At 45.3% G+C, this 22,364-nt stretch overlaps 3 protein-coding genes across 3 annotated transcripts in view; 1 reads left to right on the top strand and 2 right to left on the bottom strand.

The window, feature by feature from the left end:
* The window catches only part of KLHDC3 (kelch domain containing 3), a 51,351-nt gene extending 44,179 nt beyond the window's left edge, over nt 1–7,172 (bottom strand). The window contains exon 1 of the mRNA XM_066624920.1: nt 7,067–7,172. The gene's annotated coding sequence lies outside the window, so the exon portion shown is untranslated. The remainder of the gene's footprint in view (nt 1–7,066) is intronic.
* A 6,913-nt stretch (nt 7,173–14,085) lies between these two features.
* On the top strand, nt 14,086–16,606 carry MEA1 (male-enhanced antigen 1). Its single transcript, XM_066625015.1, has 3 exons — nt 14,086–14,359; nt 14,493–14,589; nt 15,958–16,606. The coding sequence occupies exons 1-3, from the start codon at nt 14,090–14,092 to the stop codon at nt 16,119–16,121; spliced, it is 531 nt and encodes a 176-aa protein (XP_066481112.1). The 5' UTR covers nt 14,086–14,089; the 3' UTR covers nt 16,122–16,606.
* The window catches only part of PPP2R5D (protein phosphatase 2 regulatory subunit B'delta), a 42,905-nt gene continuing 37,024 nt past the window's right edge, over nt 16,484–22,364 (bottom strand). Inside the window, exon 16 of the mRNA XM_066624981.1 lies at nt 16,484–20,559. Within this exon, the coding sequence (XP_066481078.1) occupies nt 20,422–20,559 (138 nt within the window). The 3' untranslated portion in view covers nt 16,484–20,421. The remainder of the gene's footprint in view (nt 20,560–22,364) is intronic.

Below are 22,364 nucleotides of genomic sequence, written 5' to 3' on the forward strand. Positions count from 1 at the left end.
GTGTGTGGTAAGCAAACTCTTTGGAAACTTCAGCTGCCTCAGAATATGGTGGAAAGATTACTGACTAGAACCGGCTACTAAGAACATATCCAAGTATTAAGACACAGTGACTGGCTTCCAATTAATTTCTGGGTACAATTCAAGATGATGGTTTCAACTTTTAAAGGAAGGAGGAAGTGCCTCTCTGCTATAAGACTCAAGATCTGCATTGGCATGTCCCCCTTGGGCTCTGCAAGGTGGGGTAGGCTCCTCAGGGATCATAAACAGCCTGTTCACTACTGCCATAGTTAATGAGGCAGCAACTGGGAGGCACAGGTGGATAGCATGAGGACAAAAGCTCAAGGACAATGAGCAGCATGTACCAGCAATGATGCAAACAGGCATGGGATGCGAGTGTGGCTAGATGGGTGGGCTGGTGTAAGACAACCTGTGTCACATGCAAGCCAAATTACTGCCCCATGTGGAGCTCTCTCTGACTGATTCTTGGGCTACAGCAGGGCTGTCCAAACATTTTTGCATGAGGGCCACATTATCCCTCTGACACTGTGCTGGGGGCCGGGGGGGAAGAATTAATTTACATTTAAAATTTGTACAAATTTACATAAATGAATTTGTTAGAGATGGAACTTATATGAATGAATGAAGGTCTTGCAGTAGCTCAAGGCCTATAAAAGACCTTGCATAAAGCAAGGCCAGCCTTTCCTTTGCTGCCACTGCTGCATCACAGATGTGAAACAGCAAGTAGTGGAGGGAGCCCTCATCCCACAGCTCAGGTGAGAGGTCAAACAGTCATCCTCATGCTGAGAGCAGTTGCGTTGGGCCAGCACGGGCTCCAGCAAGTCTCCAGAGGGCCAGCTCATTGGAGACTGGGGGCTCTCCGAGGGCCGGATTGGGAGCCCCCAAGGGCCACAAGTGGCCCCCGGGCCGGGGTTTGGGCACCCCTGGTCTACAGTATAACCACCAGGTGTGCCTGTTTGTGACTTCTACAATCCCATTTTAGCAAGAAAGTAGGGTTCAGGTTTGAGCACATTACCTCCCCTGCATAAGACCTGTATTCTTCTACCATGTTAGCCCTTCGCTGGCAGGCTCCTGGTATATATGACTGGCTGACTGGGTAGTGCTGAGGATGCTAAAACCCCCATGATGAGCTATTTGTATGTCTTCCACTGTGGTTAGAGAGCTGTCCTATAGACTTGTCAGTGAGGTTTCAAGACCTGCATCTTCTCTCTTTATCTCTTCTCTCTTTTAGCTATGGGTAGGATATCCATGTAAAAAATTATCTTGGCTTTGGTTATAGTACTCCTGCTGGCTAGGTTTGAATTCGGCTTGCCTAGTTCCCAGTCTGAGTGTAGTAAGCTACCAACCTTCCTCTTTGCATGAATGCAGTTGGGGTTTCACTTGTGGCTTGTCCCAGTTCTTCCCCTGGCAAAAATGTTATTACCAGCAGATGAATTCCCCCCACATGGGAACTTGAATCTTTGCCCTGGGAGGTTTGTGAATTTGTTCTGGGCCTGTCTTCTCCCAAGGGAGCTATCTTCCTTCCCTTTGGTCTGCTGCAATTGAAAAGGTATTTCTTGGCAGTGCACCTCCATACAAGTGTCATAAGAGGATTTGAGTTCTGAATGCTGGGATTCCTGGTTGCTCTGTTTTTGTCCCCTTGTGACTAGTGTCACAGAAGCTCCTGCAATAGGGCATGCTGGTGACATCCTTGTGTCAGGTTATATGTAGTGTATGCTGATGTCATGGGGTTGGATCTCTGTTGCTATGCATTGACTGGCTCCTTCCACATGAAGATGTCAACGTGTCACCCCATGATTCAAACATCCTAAAGCGTTGCCTTAAGTGCTGCAGGAGCAGCTGACAGGTCTCCTGGGAGTTCTGAAGCTCTTTGCTCTTCCCCTTTTGTGCTGGACTAGCATATGATATACTTAAGCCAGTATAGCTAGACAGGTGTTTTAACAAGTACAGCATAAGACTGCACTGGTAGATCTGTATACAGGACACTTATTTAGTCATTTAATTACTTCTCCTAGAAGCTGCTACAGAGAACATTATCTGCTGTACAAATCGGATGAAAATATTTTCTTTCCACCCAATAACATTCTGCTGCAGCATAGATCCTTTCTATTGACTATTTAACTAGAAGACCCAAATGCCATGATTCCATCTAAAAGCCCCAACCAGTTCTATGAAGTCACCTCCAAATAAGATCCCAGAAATCTGAGGAATGTGCATTAGATACATGTCTCGAACCAAACTTACTATAAACAGAAGTCACAAAGTGAGCCAAAAATTTCATGACTTCCACAGTCATCTGAACAGCAAAGAGAGGAAACTGCTACACTCAAATAGTAAGGGCAGCTCTCACTTCTGATAAACACCTGTTCCACCTCAATACACCTTTCACCTTCAAAAACATTCACAAATCTTGAACTCACTACTACTCTCAAAACAGTTCCACAGAAAAACTGAACCAGATAATGGTGCTGTATGAGCTTCACACGACAGCCTCAGGAACAAGATCTAGCGGAAGGATGTAGAGTCTTGACCCAGAAAGAAAGTTTGAATATTTAGGGTTGTTCTGAAGGGATTCTCCCTGAACTATACTGGTGGAAACTCTAGCCTAGTCATCTACAAAGAGGTCCAAACTAAGTAACTGACACATATCATTTAAAGCTCTTACACTAAAATATAACAAATATATTTAAAATATATTTCAATAGAAGGCTATAAGTTTAAAGTTATATATTTTAGGCCAGAGAAGGCCAGTTGTAGAGAGAGCTCCAAGGTTGCTTGACTCAAGAGCAAGCAGGAACAAATGGAAGGAAATCATGAATTCATAAGCAGAAGAAAATGTCAACTATGATTGCCTTTCCAAAAATGCAAATAACTAGCTTATTGTTACACTATTTTAATTCTTAGGGCAGTTTTGTCTGTGATTCCAGTATGATCAATGCACTCTATTCTGAATTATCAATATCAAACATGCTTAATATTAAGATTGTAGGGTACTTTTTTCCTCCGTCAAAAACTGATCATGTAAATTCACTCTGCACAATGTGCAGGACAAAAACGCCTTTCAGAAGGCGTTTGACACAGTCCCTCACCAAAGGCTACTGAAAAAACTCCACAATCAGGGAATTAGAGGACAGGTCCTCTCGTGGATTGAGAACTGGTTGGAGGCCAGGAAGCAGAGAGTGGGTGTCAATGGGCAATTTTCACAATGGAGAGAGGTGAAAAGCGGTGTGCCCCAAGGATCTGTCCTGGGACCGGTGCTATTCAACCTCTTCATAAATGACCTGGAGACAGGGTTGAGCAGTGAAGTGGCTAAGTTTGCAGACGACACCAAACTTTTCCGAGTGGTAAAGACCAGAAGTGATTGTGAGGAGCTCCAGAAGGATCTCTCCAGACTGGCAGAATGGGCAGCAAAATGGCAGATGCGCTTCAATGTCAGTAAGTGTAAAGTCATGCACATTGGGGCAAAAAATCAAAACTTTAGATATAGGCTGATGGGTTCTGAGCTGTCTGTGACAGATCAGGAGAGAGATCTTGGGGTGGTGGTGGACAGGTCGATGAAAGTGTCGACCCAATGTGCGGCGGCAGTGAAGAAGGCCAATTCTATGCTTGGGATCATTAGGAAGGGTATTGAGAACAAAACGGCTAGTATTATAATGCCATTGTACAAATCTATGGTAAGGCCACACCTGGAGTATTGTGTCCAGTTCTGGTCGCCGCATCTCAAAAAAGACATAGTGGAAATGGAAAAGGTGCAAAAGAGAGCGACTAAGATGATTACGGGGCTGGGGCACCTTCCTTATGAGGAAAGGCTACGGCGTTTGGGCCTCTTCAGCCTAGAAAAGAGACGCTTGAGGGGGGACATGATTGAGACATACAAAATTATGCAGGGGATGGACAGAGTGGATAGGGAGATGCTCTTTACACTCTCACATAATACCAGAACCAGGGGACATGCACTAAAATTGAGTGTTGGGCGGGTTAGGACAGACAAAAGAAAATATTTCTTTACTCAGCGTGTGGTCGGTCTGTGGAACTCCTTGCCACAGGATGTGGTGCTGGCGTCTGGCCTAGACACCTTTAAAAGGGGATTGGACAAGTTTCTGGAGGAAAAATCCATTATGGGGTACAAGCCATGATGTGTATGCGCAACCTCCTGATTTTAGGAATGGGTTAAGTCAGAATGCCAGATGTAGGGGAGGGCACCAGGATGAGGTCTCTTGTATCTGGTGTGCTCCCTGGGGCATTTGGTGGGCCGCTGTGAGATACAGGAAGCTGGACTAGATGGGCCCTTGGCCTGATCCAGTGGGGCTGTTCTTTTGTTCTTATGTTCTTATGCACAAACCAGATATACATGTGCCATAACCAACAGCCATACCAAACAGAAGCAAACTAAGTAGAATATATGAAAACAGCATGAAAGGTGAGTTAAAGTGCTCATATTTCAATATTCCACCAACAGTCCTTTTTCATGAAGAAAACTACTTTCCTCCCACTGACAGAGCAAGTTTGATAGAATGGTTAAAGTGTAATTCATGAGAACAGTCTAACCTTGTGTCTGATGACTGAAAAGCAGATGACTGAATTCAGGGACTGAATTCAGTTGGGACTTGCACCCAAATAAGTACAATTAGTATTGAAGCTTGACAGCATAATCCTATGTACAGTGTTCCTATGTACAATGGGCCTTACTCCCTGAGAAGTATGTTTAGGATTGCAGCCTAACATGGCAGAATTATTCTGTTCTAGGTTATTCTGTCTATGAGGACAAAAAAGAATAGGGGCACAATCCTAACCCACCGACATAAGGGCAATGCAGCTCCAAGTTAAGGGAACAAGCATTCCCTTACTTTGAGGAGGTCTCCGTGAATGATATCCAGCTGCAGGGTGCAGCACACATCCCATTGGCACCACTATGCCAGTTGTGGAAAATTGGTTAGGATTTGTGCCCAAATGTGTTAGTGTCTAACATCCCATTGGCACCGCTATGCCAGTTGTGGAAAATTGGTTAGGATTTGTGCCCAAATGTGTTAGCGTCTACATAATCCACATTAGCATCACCTTGAGTATGAGCCACAACAATTCACACTGGGAAGGGCAACAACTAGAAAAAGGAGCTCAGTGTTATGTGCATGTGTGGCAGTGCAGCTTAAGGGTTAATGTTAGATGTGATTATATTTACAAAGGGATGCGCATTCTTAAAAGGGCTTGAAATCATTATTCTCAAGCTTCATTTCCCCAGCAATAACACCTGTGTTTAAGTGGACCAGACATTTTCTTCTGTGGCATATTTGAAAAAAGTATATGGTACCATTTGGGGACATACAGCATTGATTCACACGTGCATATACACCACTTGATTTTTCTGAATTTGGTGACTGGTGGCTGAATGTGTAACTCCATTGTTTTGACATGGTGTGAAAACATCTATCTGTGTGGTATGTAATGGCCCATTCACCCTAGCTTGTAGTTCCTGGGGTAAAGGCACATAGCAAACTTGCAAGTTGATGGACCTTAAATTTCAGTTGCCATCACTGGGATCTGTTCTCAGTTTTGTCTTCTTCAATATACACATAAATATTCTTGCAAACACAAAAATGATCATTTCCCCTATCTTTTCAGGAAAGTTATAGTGTAGGATGAAGTGGCAATTCCAATCCATACCAGCAATTTAGAGTCAGAATCAATTAGAACCGAGAACAGAACTGTGTTCTTATACCCATGACAAACATATACACCAACTGGATAAAAGAGAGATTTGTAAAAGATAAAAACATACAAAGAGGATCCACTGATCCTCTCCCTTATCCCCATGGTCTATTCTAGATTGGAAATAAGATTCTTTTGCCTATATAAAATTCTATAAAATGCTATATGTGGTTACTAATAATTTGGGGCAAAGGGATGCAACTTCTGCGCACCGTGACAGAAACTCACAAAAGCAAGACCCTTAGAGAGAGAAATTGATCACATGATTTTTTTCTCACAAATATCCTAACACATTTTGCCAAAAGGCTTTCAAAGGGACTGCCACTCAGTGTTAAAATCCAGTTTCCTAAATTACGCAAAAAAAAAAGACATTATATGCTGAACTGAGAGAGGGAAGATTGTCCATTTGGGATTATGACAGACATACAAAAATAAGGAAATTGCATCAACTCATCACAGTTTCGGACCCCTCTGCACAGGTTTAAGGCAGGGAAGAAAAAAATCCCAGCCCCCTCGAAGCCCCCTAGCTCGGGACCCCGACTCTCCCATGTGAAACTACCAGGTCACACCCTCCATGGGTGTGTGAGCCATACCATGTGAGCCACACAATGGGGTACGAACCCTCACCAAGTGAACCACACCATATGAACCACACTATGGGGTGTGAACCCTCCCATGTGAACCTACCTGGTCACATCCTCCATAGGATGGTGAACAACAGCACAGGGTGTGAACGCTCATGTGAACCACACCATGGGGTGTAAACCCTCATGATGTGAGCCACACTATATGGACCACATTGTGGGGTGCGATGCCTTCCATGTCAAGCTACCAGGTTACACCCTCCATGGGTGTGCGAACCACACCACAGGGTGCAACCCCTCACTATGTGAACCACACCATGGGATACGAACCCTCATCAAGTGAACCACACCATGGGGTGTGAACCCTCCCATGTGAACCTACCTGGTCACATCCTCCATGGGATGGTGAACCACACCATAGGTGTGAACGCTCATCATGTGAGCCACACCATGGGGTGTAAACCCTCACGATGTGAACCACACCATATGAACCACACTATGGGGTGTGACCCCTCCTGGTCACACCCTCCATGGGGGCGCCTCCCCCCCCAGCCTCCACCCCACAGGAGCTATAACCGGGCCCGGTGGAAGAAGCATCCTCACAGCCCTCGAGCGACACCTCCTGCAACGGGCATCGCCTGGCGCCTCCAGCGCGGTCCTGGTCCTGCCCCCGCCCCGCAGCACAGCCCCAGCCGCCCCCGTCCGCAGGATCCCTTCAGAAGTGGCCAGACCTCGCTCAGCCCCTCTAGCGGCGTTACCTGCCCGGGCCCGGGGAAGCGGGGCTGGCCCGCGGCCCCGCAGGGTCACACCTGCCTTCAGCGCTAACGGCCCAGTCCGGCCCCAGCCGTCTCCCCGGCACCTGTCTCTCCCCTCCCACCCAGCCTCGACGCACAAGCGCCAACAAGACCCCGAGGGAGCTTGGGAGCTGTAGTCTTTACAGACGCCACAGCAATTGGCGCGCTTACCTAGAGGCTCTTCAGAAGAAGCCTCTCTGCGGGTGGCCAGGTGCGGTGGAGGGCGCAGTGCTTGTACCTTTAAGTACTGTATAGAAGAGGGAACTGGGGCAGGGGCAGCTCAGCATGGAAGGGTTTTTAAAAGCTGCCCCTGCCCCAATTCCCTCTTTTATACAGTGCTTAAAGGTATGGGCACCCTGTCCTGAAGTCCTTGAAGGCTGGATATAAATGCAGTACATAAACAGGAAAAAAACAGTACACTGGTCATTGGTGAACCTCTGAACATGTGCAAAGTTCCTTTCCTTCAGCAATGCTCCAAGCGAAGATGGTGGGGAGGGATTTACTTGTATGGGTGGTTCTCAGCTGGTACCGCCTAAGTTTCCCAAAGCAAAACAGAGCACCAGTGTTTTGCAGGGCCGTGCAGTGGGTGGGGAGGCAGGTGAGGCAGAGGCTCCCCACCAGAGTCCTTTGAAAAGCACCGCCGCCGTGTGAGGTGCCCAAGCTCTCACAACCAATGTGCAGTGCACTGAATATTCCTCTGAATACCAGTTAACATAAAAACATACGAAGAGCCCCGCTGGATCAGGTCAAAGGCCCGTCTAGTCCAGCTTCCTGTCTCTCACAATGGCCCACCAAATGCTTCACAGAGCACACAATACAACAATACAACAAGACACAACCTGCATCCTGATGCCCTCCCCTGCATCTGGCATTCTGAGGTAGCCTACTTCTAAAATCAGGAGCTTGCACATATCTATCATGACTTGTAACCAGTGATGGACTTTTTCTTCAGAAATTTATCCAAACCCCTCTTAAAGGTGTCTAGGTGAGATGCTATGACCACTTCCTGTGGCAAGGAGTTCCACAGACAAATTAAACGCTGGGTAAAGAAATATTTTCTTTTGTCTGTCCAAACTCTCCCAACACTCAGTTTTAGTGAATATCCCCTGGTTCTGGTGTTATGTGAGAGGGAAAAGAGCGTCTCTCTGTCCATTCTATCTATTCCCTGCATAATTTGTTATGTCTCAATCATGTTCCCCATCAGGTGCCTCTTTCCTAGACGGAAGAGCCCCAAACGCTGTAGGCTTTCCTCATAAGGAAGGTGCCCCAGCCCAGTAATCATCTTAGGGTGCAATCCTAACCCCTTACGTCAGTGCTGGAAAGCACTGCAATGCAGCTCTGAGACAAGGAAATAAACATTCCCTTACTTTGAGGAGGCCTCCTCCGCGAGTGACACCCAACTGCAGGATGCAGCACAAGTCCCAGTGCTGGATTGCACCCTTAGTCGCTCTCTTTTGCACCTTTTCCATTTCCACTATGTCCTTTTTGAGATGTGGTGACCAGAACTGGAGGCAATACTCTAGCTGTGGCCTTAGCATTGATTTGTACAACAGCATTATAATATTACCTGTCTTATTTCAATACCTTTTCTAATGATACCAAGCATAGAATTGGCCTTCTTCACTGCCGCTGCACATTGGGTCAACACTTTCATGGAGCTCTCCACCAGCACCCCAAGATCTCTCCCCTGATCTGCCACAGACAGCTCAGAACCCTTTAGCCCAGGGGTGTCAAACTAATTTCATAGGGAGGGCCAACTAGCATTCATGATTCCTGCTGAGAGCTGAAACTGATGTCATTAGGCAGGAAGTGATGACATTAAACAGGTCATAACCAAAAATAAGCACTTTTTCTCAGTTAGGAACCCATTAGTGCAAATGACAGAAGAGAAAATATGCAAGTCTTGATCATATTTCAAGATATGGGAGAGCCCAATTTTCATGTGGGCTGCTGTTTCAGCAGTAGCACTGCTCAGCAGCTGAGGGCTGGATGAAAAGCTTCTGCTGCTTTTCTGCTGGTTGTAAAGTGGGCTGCTTCTGGTTCCTAGGCCTTATGTTTGACACCACTGCTTTAGCCTATATTTTAATTCTTTGATTCTTTGTAAAGTTTTGATTCTTTTTCTTTGCCCTAATGTGCATGACTTCACATTTATGTACATTGAGATCCACCTGCCATTTTGCTGCCATTCTCCCCGCTGCAGTGGAGCAACACTGGCAGGAGAGAGGTATGCCTTTTCCTCCAGTTCCGGGCTTCCCAGAATCAGCTAATGGGTCAACAACAGCCCTCAGGTAGTTTTACAGCACAGTTCTATGCATGTCTACTTAGAAGTAAGGCTACAACCCTCTGCATGCTTTCCTGGGAGTCAGCCCCACTGAACTTAATCAGACTTACTTCTGAGTAAACACGCATAGGATTGGGCTGTAAGTCCCCATTGATTTCAATCAATGGCATTTACTCCCAGGTACGTGTGTATAGAATTGCAGCCTTATGCCATCATCCTATGCACAGACACTGATGTAGGAGTAAGTCCCATTAAACACAGTAGGACTTACTTGTGAGTAAACAAATAGATCTGCGCTTATCATATGCGTTTTGAGCATGAACTTTCACGCCTCCTTCCCATGCAAGGTAAATAGGAGTGGTGCTTTTCAATGTCATCTCATGGATCAAATGCGTGGGGGGGGGGGAAGATTATATAAACTCTATTTGGTGATCATTGTATAAAGTGAGAGATTCATTAATGAAAGATCGACAGCCCAAGCCTATGCCTGTCCACTCACAAGTCAGTCCCACTAGAGTCAGTGGGGCTTACTCCCAGGAAAGCGTGGCTAGGATTGGGCTGCGAGACGCTGATATTGAGAGGCCGGGGGGGGCGGGGGGGCGAGAAAGCGACGGGGAGAGGCAGCTGGGGGTTGTCATAGCTACGGGTCTTCCCGGCGCGTTCGGTTATGACGACATCACCGGGGGACACGGACGTCAGCTGCTTCCGGTGGGGAAGCGAGAGGGAGGGAGGCTTCTCCAGGTCTCTGAGCAGGAGAGTGAGTCGACCTCGGGGGGGGGGGGGGGCGGTGGCTGCTGGCGTTTGCCTTGGGGGGGGGAAGGCCACGCAGGTCTTGTTGCGGATGCCTGGCGTCCTGTCGCGTCTTCCAGGCGTCGTCCTTCTAAGAGCCCCGTCAAGCGGTGCGGTGTTGCTGAGGCAGTCGGGGCAGACACATATCATTGGTCTGCGGAACTCCCTGCCACAGGATGTGGTGGCGGCGCCTGCCTGGATGCCTTTTAGAGGGGACAGGACAGATTTTTGGAGGAGAGTCCATCGTGGGCTGCAGGCCGTGAGGGGCAGGGCAACCTCCTAACTTTAGAAGGGGGCCACGTCAGAATGCCTGATGCAGGGAGGGCGCCAGGATGCAGGTTTCTTGTCCTGTGTGCTCCTAGAGGCATCTGGTGGCCGCTGTGAGAGGCAGGAGGCTGGATGAGATGGGCCTTGGCCTGACCCATTTGGGCTTTTCTTATGTTGTCCCTGCATGATAGGAGGAGCAGCTGGCACTGAGGGTGGCTTCCAAAGGCCGCCTGTTGAGTCCATAACAGAGATGAGAGCTGAACCCCAGAACCTCCCCATGCAGGCTGCATTTCTAAACCAGGGAGAAAGCCCCACTGAGTAAAGTGCATTCATTTATGTGTAAACCATTGCTTCCCAAACATTTAGCACCAGGACCCACTTTCTAAAATGACACTCTAACTAGGACCCACCTAGCTTTACTAGACTTTTTAAAAAAGGGAATGTATAAAGATCCATCTTGTCCAGCTTCCTGTATCCCAGTGGCCCACCAGATGCCTCAGGGAGCACATAAGACCACAATTCTGGCTCAGACGCAGTAGCTCTGTTTGGTATTGGCAAAGGGAGGAAGTAGAAATGTAAGTTGTGGACAGGGCTGGCCTATTCACAAGGCCAACTGATGCAGCTGCTTCAGGCAACTGGATTGGTGGGGGAGGCTCATCTTTGTCTGCCTGCTGGCCTCTTCTGCTCCTCTCTCATCTTCCACTGCCTGGATTGGAAAAAGGAAGAAGAGGAAATGTTGAGAGGAGGAGTGTTCTGAAGTAGAGGAGAGTGGAAGGAGCAGAGGCTGGCACATCACAAAATAAGGGGGGCAATATTTGGCATGCCTCTTCACAAGGTCTTGGGCCAGCCCTGGTTGTAAAACCTCTGTGGGTAGAGATCTTTGAGATAAGACTATATTCACCAGTTTGTAGTTAACATACAGTTGGTGTTACCTGATGTGAGATGAATTGGTCATGTCTTGTCACCGTTATTCCAGCTGCATTGGTTGCCAGTTTGTTGCTGGGTACTGGCTATTGCCCTTAAAGGCCTGCACTTGAACTTAAGATAACTGGACAACTGGCTTTCACTGTGTAAATCTACTCATCCATAAGGTCAGGGAGAGAGGCTTTCTTTCCACTTCTCCTGCTGCCTTCTGGGGTTCACTTGGCAAGGGCATTCAAGGGGGCCATCTTGGTGGTGTCCCCCAAAATGTGGAATTCCAGGCAATACAGTTGCCTCCCTCTTGGCCAGTATTCTGTCAGAGGCCGAATACCTGGCTTTTTGCATAGGCTTTTCCTAAGGTTTGCTTGCGTTGTTTCTCCTTACAGCTTTGTTTGACGACTGCTGTTTTAATTGTATTTTTAATTTTGTAAGCTGCCTTGAGTTCCCTAGAAGGAAAAAGGTGGGGTGCTATTTTTTGTTAATGATAATATTGCCCAAGAGGTCAGATATCTGAGTATTAGACTAGTACTCTACTAACTAGAAAATTCTTGTCATTATGTTAGGAAAACTGTATGTTGGAGATATCTCAAGGTGTGTATGTGTCCTAGCTCTAGGACAATTACCACCCCCAGTTGGATTTTAGGCTAGTTTCATTGTGGTGGTAATCCAGGCTTTGCCACTTCAGACTGCAGTGGGGGCTCACATAATGGAATGATCCTCCATGCAAAAAGTACAAATAAAAAACTAGTATAAGGGAGAAGGTGGCACTGGTTTGCTACCTCAGTGAAAACTAGGCCACAGTTGATGGAGCTGCCGAAGAATGGAGGAGCTAGATGTTAAAGGCTTTGTTGAGATTTCATCTCCACCACATTATCCTCTAAGCAGTGTTTCTTAACAAGTAAAATGGGTACCACGGTGGTATTTGACGTTGTGTCTGGTGGTACATGCAGGACCCCGGGATGCATACTGCCTGGCAATGAGACCAGCAATGCAATATGACCAATGGCGGTAGGAGGTTCTGCTCAGCAGGCAGAGCTCTACAACTTGCATTTCCACACTTGAAAAAGCCCTCCTGTCCACCCTGAGCCTCTTACTAGTGTTTGTCACACGACATCTGGCCTTCCAACCCAGAAGTAACTGGTGATGATGTTACTTCCAGTAAGTACAGGCAGTAACAAGTGAAGTGGTATGGTGGAGGACAAACGTCGAGAAACGCTGCTGCAGTACAGCTCTTTAAACTCTCGTTCATAGGAGTGAGCGCAAGCCATTCAGTGTTATGGGCAAAGATGAAACAGATATACAGATCCAGCCTATTTATACACAGATTTTTTATGCAAGGATTTGACTCAATGGGAATGGCCCCTGCAAATGAGAAGGAATGTGCTGATCTCTGGAGAAGGGGAAAAATGCATCCTTTTAAAATCAGTTTAAAAAACTGAACAGTCCTTTAACAATAGCCTCCTTAATGAGAGAGAGAGAGGGCAGCTGGCTGACAATCCATCAATCCTTCTCTCTCCAGTGGATCCCTCCCTTCCCCCTGAGCATGTGAAAGAAAGGTGATCACTTTGCATTGGTGAAGGGAGGGGCTGAGTGAAGCTTTCTAAGCTCTTGGGAGGACTGGTTGATGTATTTTCTTAATGACTCTTATCTTGGAGTCAAAAGGTCAGCAAGGTTGTTTTTAAATCACTGGAGCAAAGAAACTGTTTTTTAAAGTGATTTGCTATAGTACATTTTTGCCATCCACATGAGTGCTTGGAACAGAACCCATGCGAATAGTCTCAACCTGCATTAAGGAATGCATTGACATAGGGGCCTAAATCTACACCTGATAATCCCAGTGCTTGGGCAAGTCTTGTCTCTTATCCTCCATCACAGGTTCATTTATTTGGCCATGGAATGTGTGGGCCATTCAGAGCTGTAACAAGCAGGGATGGGCTGCTTCAGAATTGTGAAATTAGCTTTAAACAAATGATGTGGGTGAGAGTGCCTAACTGTGTTGTTTTAACTAATGTCATTTTCATTGCATGCCCACCTAAATAGAAAAGTGATCTTAATAGGACTGATTTTTCCTGAAGGAGCTCCTATTCTTAGAAAAAGTGTCTCTCATCTAAGTTTGAGATGTCAAAGTCCACTCCTGTTTTGTTCCTCTCAGGATAGTTACCTTGGTCTCACTGACTTTCAAACCTCCCACCTCCCTGCCATGGAACTCTGTGCATTGCATAGGAATTTAGGGCATTTGGGGGCAAACTCATGCTTTGTGCTTGCACTGGCCATGACTGTTCAGCTTCACTATCACCTTGCATGAAACTGAACTACAAAACGGAACTACAAAAAACACCAAACACCCCTCTTCCTCTTGTTCTATGTTGCACAGGAAGAACAGTAAGCTGTTTTTCAGGGAGGCTTACCTGCTGTTACTGATTTTATTTAGGACAATGCCAAGATTCCCTGGAAGTGTAACCTGCCCTGAAACACATTTTAAAAACCACTGCCCTAGAAAATGTTCAACTAGTATTTCATGTCTGACACGGTGCTTATGGGCACAAAGTAAACAAACAATAATGGGAATCTATTAGGTATCAGGAAGGTCTGTTGTGTCTTAGACTATTCATTGGCTTTTATGTTCTTTTTCTAATCATGTTTCAAACATACATCTTGTTTTAATTGAAGTGTTCTGTCAAACAAGGTGTGGGGATTAAATTTCATCTTTTTGCTACAGATCCTAGTGCATGGCCTTGGAGCCAGTGACTGCACTGAGAATGGGTCCAGAGAGGCTCTGTCCAAATGAGCATGAAGAGCTGGGGCTGCAAGAAACATCTGATGGAACTCCTGATCCTGCTGGGGAATGGAGTAGTGAGGAACCAGAGGAAGAGGAGGAAGGTAGCAGTAATGGCTACTTGTATCAGCCACTGAACCAAGATCCAGACCAGGGACCAGTAGCAGTAGAAGAAACGGTACCCAGCACAGAGTCAGCCCTTGACATCAATGAGCGACTTCAGGTAGCAGTTTGTCTCTTACAGGAACATGCTCTGGGATTCCTCAGAAAATGAGGCTAGGGGAAGAATCTGGCACGAGCATGCCTTTGTCCTATGCTTAGTTAACACTTGTAATGGCTTTGTGCACTGCATGCAGGCAATGAGACTGCACCTGCCTGATCCACCTGTGGACAGCGATGAGGAGGAGGGTTCTGCAGCTCAGAGCAGTAGAAGCTCTATCCCTATGGATCCAGGTAATGGAATAAAATAGGAAATGACAATTTTTTTAGGACCTTGTAGTCTGTCAGGAAAAATCACTTGATTTAACTCAGCCCTTTAATGAGGCTGCTAAGCCCTGTCACATTGCAGCTGGGTACTGTATGCACTTATCGTTGCCACATTTAATGTTAGAGAACTTGTTTTGCCCTATCTCGGTTCTTCCATGGCAAATCCTACTTGAAGTGCTGGTGTGAGACAGTGATGTTGGGAATCTGGTGGTCAGCTCCTTAGTCACAGGCTTATAGTTTCATCTTGTTCCCCATATGGCATCTCATTGACATGAAATTTCTGTGAAAGCTTGTACAGGTGGTGCCTCCTTATCCATTCCTGGATGCCCCCAAGGATACTGAAAACCACAGATAATGTAATCTGCAGTTTTGGGGGCCCACTGGAGCTCCAAATGCAACTAGAGCTGTTCTGAGTCTTGGAGAAAGGCCATGCGCAGCTCAGAATGCTGCCAAGAATGTTGGGGGGATGGACGGGACATTTTCATGAAAACCAGAAGTCACCAAAAAAGGCTCCGAGCAGCATTGTGAGCCTCCTAGAGGCCATGTGCAGTGGTGTGTGGCCTCTCAAGGCTCAGAAACCTCCCAGACGTGACCGGAACAAGGTTCCGCTCATGCCTAGAAGGTCTTCAGTGGTGTGATCTGGGGGTTTGGCTTCTGTGGTGAGGCAAATCTGCTGGTGCCCAATGCGCCAATATAAAGATGCCCTGCCTGTATCGAGATCTTGGGTGCAGTTCCAGTATTGCTGATAGCACCAAACATACTTTTTTCCATCAGATCAGAGAGGCAGTGGAGGTGCTAAACTAGTGTCTCAGCGCAGTGATGGGCTTGATATAGACTAGCAAGCTGAAACAGAGGCAGAAGTGAGCTTGGTCAATTAGAAAGCTCATCTGGGATTAGATGAACAGTTTGGATGAAGTTGCACTCTCCTTGAAGAACTGGGCCTGCAGTTTTGCAGTCTGGACCCAGCCTTGTGACCAGGAGCACTTGCACAACTATTGCTTTTGTGTCAGCTGTGCTGCTTCCTGGAGAAGTTAGATCGGGCCAGTGTTGCATATGTCTTGGTTACATTCTAAATAGACCAGTGTAATACACTAAAATGTGGGCTGCTTTTGAAATTTGGTAGCTGTACCAGCTAGTAGATGCCTGTTTTTTGGAGCATATTACTTCATTACTTAGGCTTCAGCAGCTCCTGGTTTGTTTGTGCTCAGGTCAAAGTGCATGAAGACTGAGCATTGCATGAATACATGCTTCTCTGGAAGGATATCGTATCTAGTCCCAAGACTGTCTGTTTTCAGCAGTATCACTCATTTTCTTCAGTTTTTGTTTGATTTTTAGAACACGTGGAGTTGGTGAAAAGGACAATGGCTGGAATTAAGCTTCCCACACTGGGAATTCCTGCATGGGCCAATGAGATCTCGGATGATCAATGGCAAGATATGGTACAGCAAACACTGCAAGCCAGGCAGAGCCAGAGTGGGTCAAAGCCAGAGTGGAAATGAAGATGCTGAGACAGTACGGGATTTCCTGCCTAAACAAGATTGCTTTTTTCTTCTTCCCCTAAGCGTGAAGTACTATTCTTAAAATTATCCATCTCAGAACTGGTCCGATACTTACCTCTTCACCAGCGTTGAAACTCCATGATCATCTTGTTGGAAAAATCTGGCCCCAATTCATTTGTTTACTACCCAGTAGATCTGACTGGGAATTAATTGTTATGGTATCCATGGCTACTGGACTGTTTTCCTAGCCTTGAAAAAAGTCATCCCTTTGACATGCATGGTATAATCCTGTTGTCCTCACCCCCCCCAACTCCCATGTGGGCCAGAGAGCTAAACATGGCCATGAGGTGGAGTCCAGCATCTCATCTTTTCAAGAGATCCATTTTATTTAGTTCTGTACATACAGGGACATCTGTACAAAATCCAACACTGTCATACTATGTAATACTCTACTGCAAATAAAGTACACCATATGTACATATGAACTGTAAAGCAGCTTAATACTTGTGTCCAGGGAGTGAATGCATCACTTAGTTTTGCTTTTCCCTCTTGAGAGGGTCTATGTAAGAAGTGAAAGAGGCAGCTCCAACTCTGTCCATGTAAAAGGTAGAAAGATACAAGCAGAAATGGGGAGAGAAGCAAGTGAAATTTAAGTGGACCGGATTAAGGTAGACAGTGACCTGAAGCTGCATGCTAGAGGTGCTCATCTTGGCTTGAGGTGTTGAAGTCTTAGCCTGCCCCCCTTTGTCACACCTTCCCCACATGTTAGATACATAGGACACTGGAATGAATTGGCAGCAAACTAAACTTTAATGTTGGGTACCAAACATAATTTCCCTTACCCCAAAGAAGATTAGACAGAGGCTCTATTTACATCCAAGCCATACAGCATATGCTTAATTACAGCCCTGCCCCACCAGTGCAAAACTGTAACAGGCAGAGAAGTGCTGTGCTGCATACAGATGAAATGGAAAAGGGAGAGACCATCCTCCAGTTTTCATTTGCAGAGCCCATGGAAGAGCAAATCAGTGGACTGAATTGCACTTCAGAGTAGAGAAGCTCCAAGTCAACTTCATCCTTCCAGCAGATAAACCACAAAATAGTCAAATGTGGAGCTTATTCACTTAGGACTGGTCTGCTCTCTTCTACCACTGAATTCAGCAAGTATATGTTCAAAGTCAAACACTTTCTTACCCAGTGCCTCAGCTTACTCTAACTTCAACTGGCATGAGTTAAGAGGTTTAGCTGATCTCCCATTAACCCATGTCTGCCCAGCCCACAGGTGTACACATTTGATCCCTGTTACATATATGCAATGTTGGGCAGAAATGACTTAATGTCAGTACAAGCTGTTAACCAAGACAGAGCATCCTCTAAGACAGGTATTGAAAATACTTTGCAGCAGACAGTAATGGACTACAATTATCGGGTGAATGGGGCAGTACCAGTAAGCAAGTCTCACTAAACATGAGCAGCTCCTCTGCTTTATAAACTGTGATTTTATAGGTCAACGAAAGCAGTACTGTGGATCAGCTACTACTGTAAATAATTGGCAAATTCCCACTTATCAGATGTTAACTGCTCAGTTTTTCCTAAGAGTTGAAAAAGGCCACTGAACAGATGAAGGGGTGGGGGTGGAAGGGTCCAGACTACCTTCTGTGAGAAACAGATGTACCCAAAGAGTTAGGTTCCAGGGAACACAAAACAAAATGATTTTGTTGATCATGATGAACACACAGAAGAAATAAAATAAACATGGTAAGTAGACAAAGCAGAGAGCTGAACAAGGAAGAAATGTTATGTAGGGTGAAGGAAAAAAGACTTATACTCTGATCCTAACCATGTTTATGCTGGCATCCCACTTCCAGGTCAAGTGTACTTTTAGGGTTTGCAGACTTAATCATGTAAGATCTTAGGAGGGATCTGGGAAAAACCCAATAATCAGAATGCACAAAGCTAGGGTTTACATAGGCAGGAGGAGGAACTGGTTGGAAATGAAGGTAACTTTCTGTCACTTTCCATGGTTGTGAAATTCAGTTAGCAGCCTGAGAACAATGGCAGCACATTAAGCAAGTTCGACTATTACTATTAGGCCAGTATTAGCTTAAGAAAAGTAATTTAGTACTGTACTCTGAATCTGTGCACACCCTAAAAAGCAAGCTTCTGCTATATATCTTTTGGAATTTCAAGACAAGATAAAACTGGGGCCAGAACAGCTGAAATGAACCTGAGCACAATGAGACATAACCCATAGCAAACAAGAGGGTTATTCCCTAGTTAGTAAACAATAATCAAAGCTTCCTTTTTTGAAGTTCTTGTTTCCAATATGTAACACCACTTAAAGCACAAGCCTATGCATGTTTACTCAGAAGTAAGTCCCACTATGTTCAGTGAGGCTTACTGTCAGGTGAATGTGTATAGGATTGGAGCCTTACAAATGTTGTGAAAATGAACACACTTTCTCTTTTTAATAGGAAGATAGCTACCTAGCATTATTAGGCAATGCTACCTAAGTTTGGCTTCTATAGACTCTACAACCTAATAAACCATCTAAATTAATCTTCACCTTTGCTAACATAAAGACTACCTTTTGTTTTTAACAATTTCTGCTCTCTATCTGCAAGGGGCTTGCATACTTTTATGTATACTGGAGACAGAAACAGTAACAGATTGGATATTTTCTCTATTTTTAGAAAATATCACTTGTTTCCTTGTCCCAGTCTAGCCCTGACACATCTTGTAATCTGTCTGTCTGGCTGTGAGGGAGGCCAACCAACTCAAATCTGCAATACTCCCCTGCACTTTATCTTAAGAGTGTTAGAAGCTGCAGACTTTGGGGCTATAACACTGTGGCCCACTTTCCTCCCTTTTTGCTTGGCTGAACCTCTAGACAAATGAAGAATTTTGAAGAACTCAAAAGCTTGGTACAATTACCCCTGCTAACTGGGTAAAGAGGCACCTTTTAAAGTGGTATTCTCTTGTATTTAGGAGGGGAAAAGCAACTCTTCATTCCAGCATGGTGTATTTTCTAGACGGCTGTTGCTGGAGTCTCTTCTCCATCTGTTTTTAAACTGTGAGCTCTTTGGGGGCAGGGAATTATTGATTTGTTTTGCTATGTAAACCACTTTATGAACTAACTTTTGTTGAAAAGTGGTATATACAGAAAATATTTATTAATATAAAGGACTGTGTTTTGATTGGTCCTAATAAAAGATGATACCAGATTATGACATCTATTTTTTAAGTGTTCGTTCAGAATCCCCTCGGACCCAGTTTAGAAGGTAATGTATGAAAGGGGAGCTGGTATGAGTAAGAGAATGTGCTTAATAGTCACCCTTGGTCCAGTTCTAGTTGAGACAGCAGAGAGAAAGCCAGAGTCCAAGAGAGAGGCCAACCAGCTGATCAAGGCTCCTATACAACAGCTGAAGTATAGCAGTTAAGCATATAGATCAAGTAGAGCTAATTCATAGCTGAGAAGATGAAAGCTACCAAGGAGCTCAAAGCAATGGATCTAGAATGATGTATGGCTGCCATTGCACCACAGATATGGAGTGTTTTTGGGAGGAGGAAGAGTACAAATAAAACAAATTCTGTTAAGTTTGCCAGTTATTCTATTTGCATTCACAAGATTTAGGTCTTCCTTATGCGCACACACACCCACTCACGCCCCAGGGCCATACACAACAAAAAGTAAGAAGTCTCCTGTATGACACTGTTACCCTTTCTCATATAGACCAAAACAACCAATAGTTCTCCAATAGATTAGCCATTTATTCCAAGTGGAAAAAAACACATTGTTCCCAAACCTAGCTTGCTCCCAAAGGAACAAGCCTGCCTTGATTCTTATAGAATTGACTGCTTTTGAGCTGCTCAATCAGACTGACATATAGTTTCTGTTTTACAGACCACATGGGTGGGGATGGGAATGAAACATGAACAAGTGCTTGGAGGCTGTAGTGACTCAGTATTGTAGTGTATGACTGACAACTGGTTGAATTCTCAATACTTTGGTCCTGGGGTTCGAGTTGATTAGAACAGCAGAACGTGACATGATCCCTGCATGGAATGATACTCTCATGGATTGGCTAGGCTCCCTTCACACGTGCATACAAAACAGCTTTAAGAGGATAAAGCAGGAGAAGTGACAGTGTGGTGGGATATGAGGTACAATGTAAAATCAAATCTAACCTGAAAGAATGAGAATGGAGCGGAGGACAGGCACAGCTCACCATGTTCATTCCCTAGTTATACATTAGAACAAAGTGCATTTCTGTGTACCCTCCAGGGGCTCCCTAGCCCGTCAGAGTGCCTCCTGGCTTGAGGTGAGAAATTCTTCTGCTCTCTTGTGTGCTTCCAGGGCCTTTATGGTGTAGACATCCTGTGGAAGCTCCGACTTCCGACGCAGCAAAACCTTCTCCTTCTTCATGTCTTTCAGCATCTAGACACATATTCACAAGAAATTAGGGGACAGTTTCCGGGATAGGCAAAATGTTCCTTCTGGCGAAAGCCTCCTCTTTCTTGACTCAGGTATGCTACTGTAGATCATTGCAGAGTTTGAATTTAACCAAGACTGGCTCCAAATTTTACAGGTTCTAGGGTACCGTCATGCCAGTAGGCCCTCTCACTACCTGCTTGCTTGTCCCTTGGGTCAGATCCCAACCACAGGATGCTGACAAGCTGCCAATTCTTGAAATTTTCCCTCAGGTATACAGCTTTTCTTACAAGTCTCCTGCCGTCAATCAATACCATGCACACACAAGCTCTAATCCTCACACATCACAACACAGACTACACTGTGCCAAAATCAGAAACTGGGAACTAATGAAGTGAACACAATGCAGAACATACAAGAAAGTGAGACACAGACTACAAGGCAACACATATATGCAGCAAATCATAAAAGAAGTCAGCACTGTGAAGACAATCTAGAAAACATCCCATTTTACAGATAGGAAACACTGAGGCTAAGAAGTAAGCACAAAGGCCAGTCAGTGAATCTTGGTGAAGAAATCCAAGTACAAATACCCCTTTTTAAATATTTGTTTTCTATTCCAGTTTGGAGGACACAGGCTGACAGGCATGCTTCTCTTTTTCTTGCAGTCACACACACTCTCTCTCCTCCCCCATATACACAGAACAGAAAGGGAACCCTGCATCTGAACTGTACCATCATTATTTTCAGCTCAATTGCTGTGCTCCCTGCTTTCTGTCCAATCTCCTCCACTGCTCCGGATACAGGTCTGTGCATTGGACAGGACTTTGGGAGGACCCGATAGGGTTGGGATGCAAAAACCTCTGCAAGTACTTTCCAAATATGGGGTAGAAATTTGCAGGAGGGAGAAGAAAGGTATACAGCATGAGGGGTGAGGGCAGCAGGCATGGAGGGGAGCAGCTGCTGAATACAGAGAGGAGGCCATCTTTAAGTCAGGATAAGCAAAGCTGGGTGACATGGCTGCTTGTCTGAGGGAAGTACAGGCCCTGAGGCTCAGGGTAAATGCAACAGTGGCAGAACAGCAGCAATGGATGGTGAGCTCCCCACCAGCATATGAGCCCCAGCAGATGCCCAACCACAGGCATTGGGTGTGAATTTAATCACAGTGCATGAAATGTAAATATTGCAATTTGTTAGGCGCCACTGGCCCACAAAATAATTCAACTTGCACCATTCTGAGGAGGCGAAAAAAAGACCTCAGTGAAATATTAAACATGTGACTTGGTCATCATGGAAGTCATAGGCTGACTGAACTGTTGTACTCTGGTTCTCTTCCTGCCTTCCATGTCCATTCATGCAAAAAGGTTATTTGATGCAAAGCAAGTCTCTTTTGCACTTGTTTGTGGGAGTTCTTCTTTTTGTTTTGTACTATTCCGCATTTCACTAATACTTCAGTGAGTATCAGTGTCAGTATCAGACACTTTGTGCAATTTCACAGCTCTCAGACTTTTAAAAAAAATTTCTACCAAAGCACTCTATAATGGCAGCAAACAAGCAAAACCATCACTGACATGATGAGGGAATGAAAACTACACCTGTATGAAGGACAGTTTTTTGATATGGGATAAGCCCACTGCTGAGAAACACAAAATTCAGTAAAGGCTTACAATCCCGCAGCAGTTACACAAGTAGGTTGCCAGATACACAGGCAGCGCATGATATCTTGTGGACCAACATCATACACATCTGAGCTTCAATAAACAACAGTGTGTGGAAGATCTTCATTTGAGGCCAACATGTCCCCTTCTAAA

The sequence above is a fragment of the Tiliqua scincoides genome, chromosome 1 (genome assembly GCF_035046505.1).
Source record: "Tiliqua scincoides isolate rTilSci1 chromosome 1, rTilSci1.hap2, whole genome shotgun sequence".
In the NCBI taxonomy this organism is placed as follows: Eukaryota; Metazoa; Chordata; class Lepidosauria; order Squamata; family Scincidae; genus Tiliqua; species Tiliqua scincoides.

Coding starts and splice junctions, on each gene's coding strand:
- MEA1 (XM_066625015.1), top strand. CDS start 14,090: ATGGCCTTGGAGCCAGTGACTGCACTGAGAATGGGTCCAGAGAGGCTC. Junction 14,360..14,492: donor ACATCAATGAGCGACTTCAG/GTAGCAGTTTGT, acceptor CACTGCATGCAG/GCAATGAGACTGCACCTGCC. Junction 14,590..15,957: donor CTCTATCCCTATGGATCCAG/GTAATGGAATAA, acceptor TTTGATTTTTAG/AACACGTGGAGTTGGTGAAA.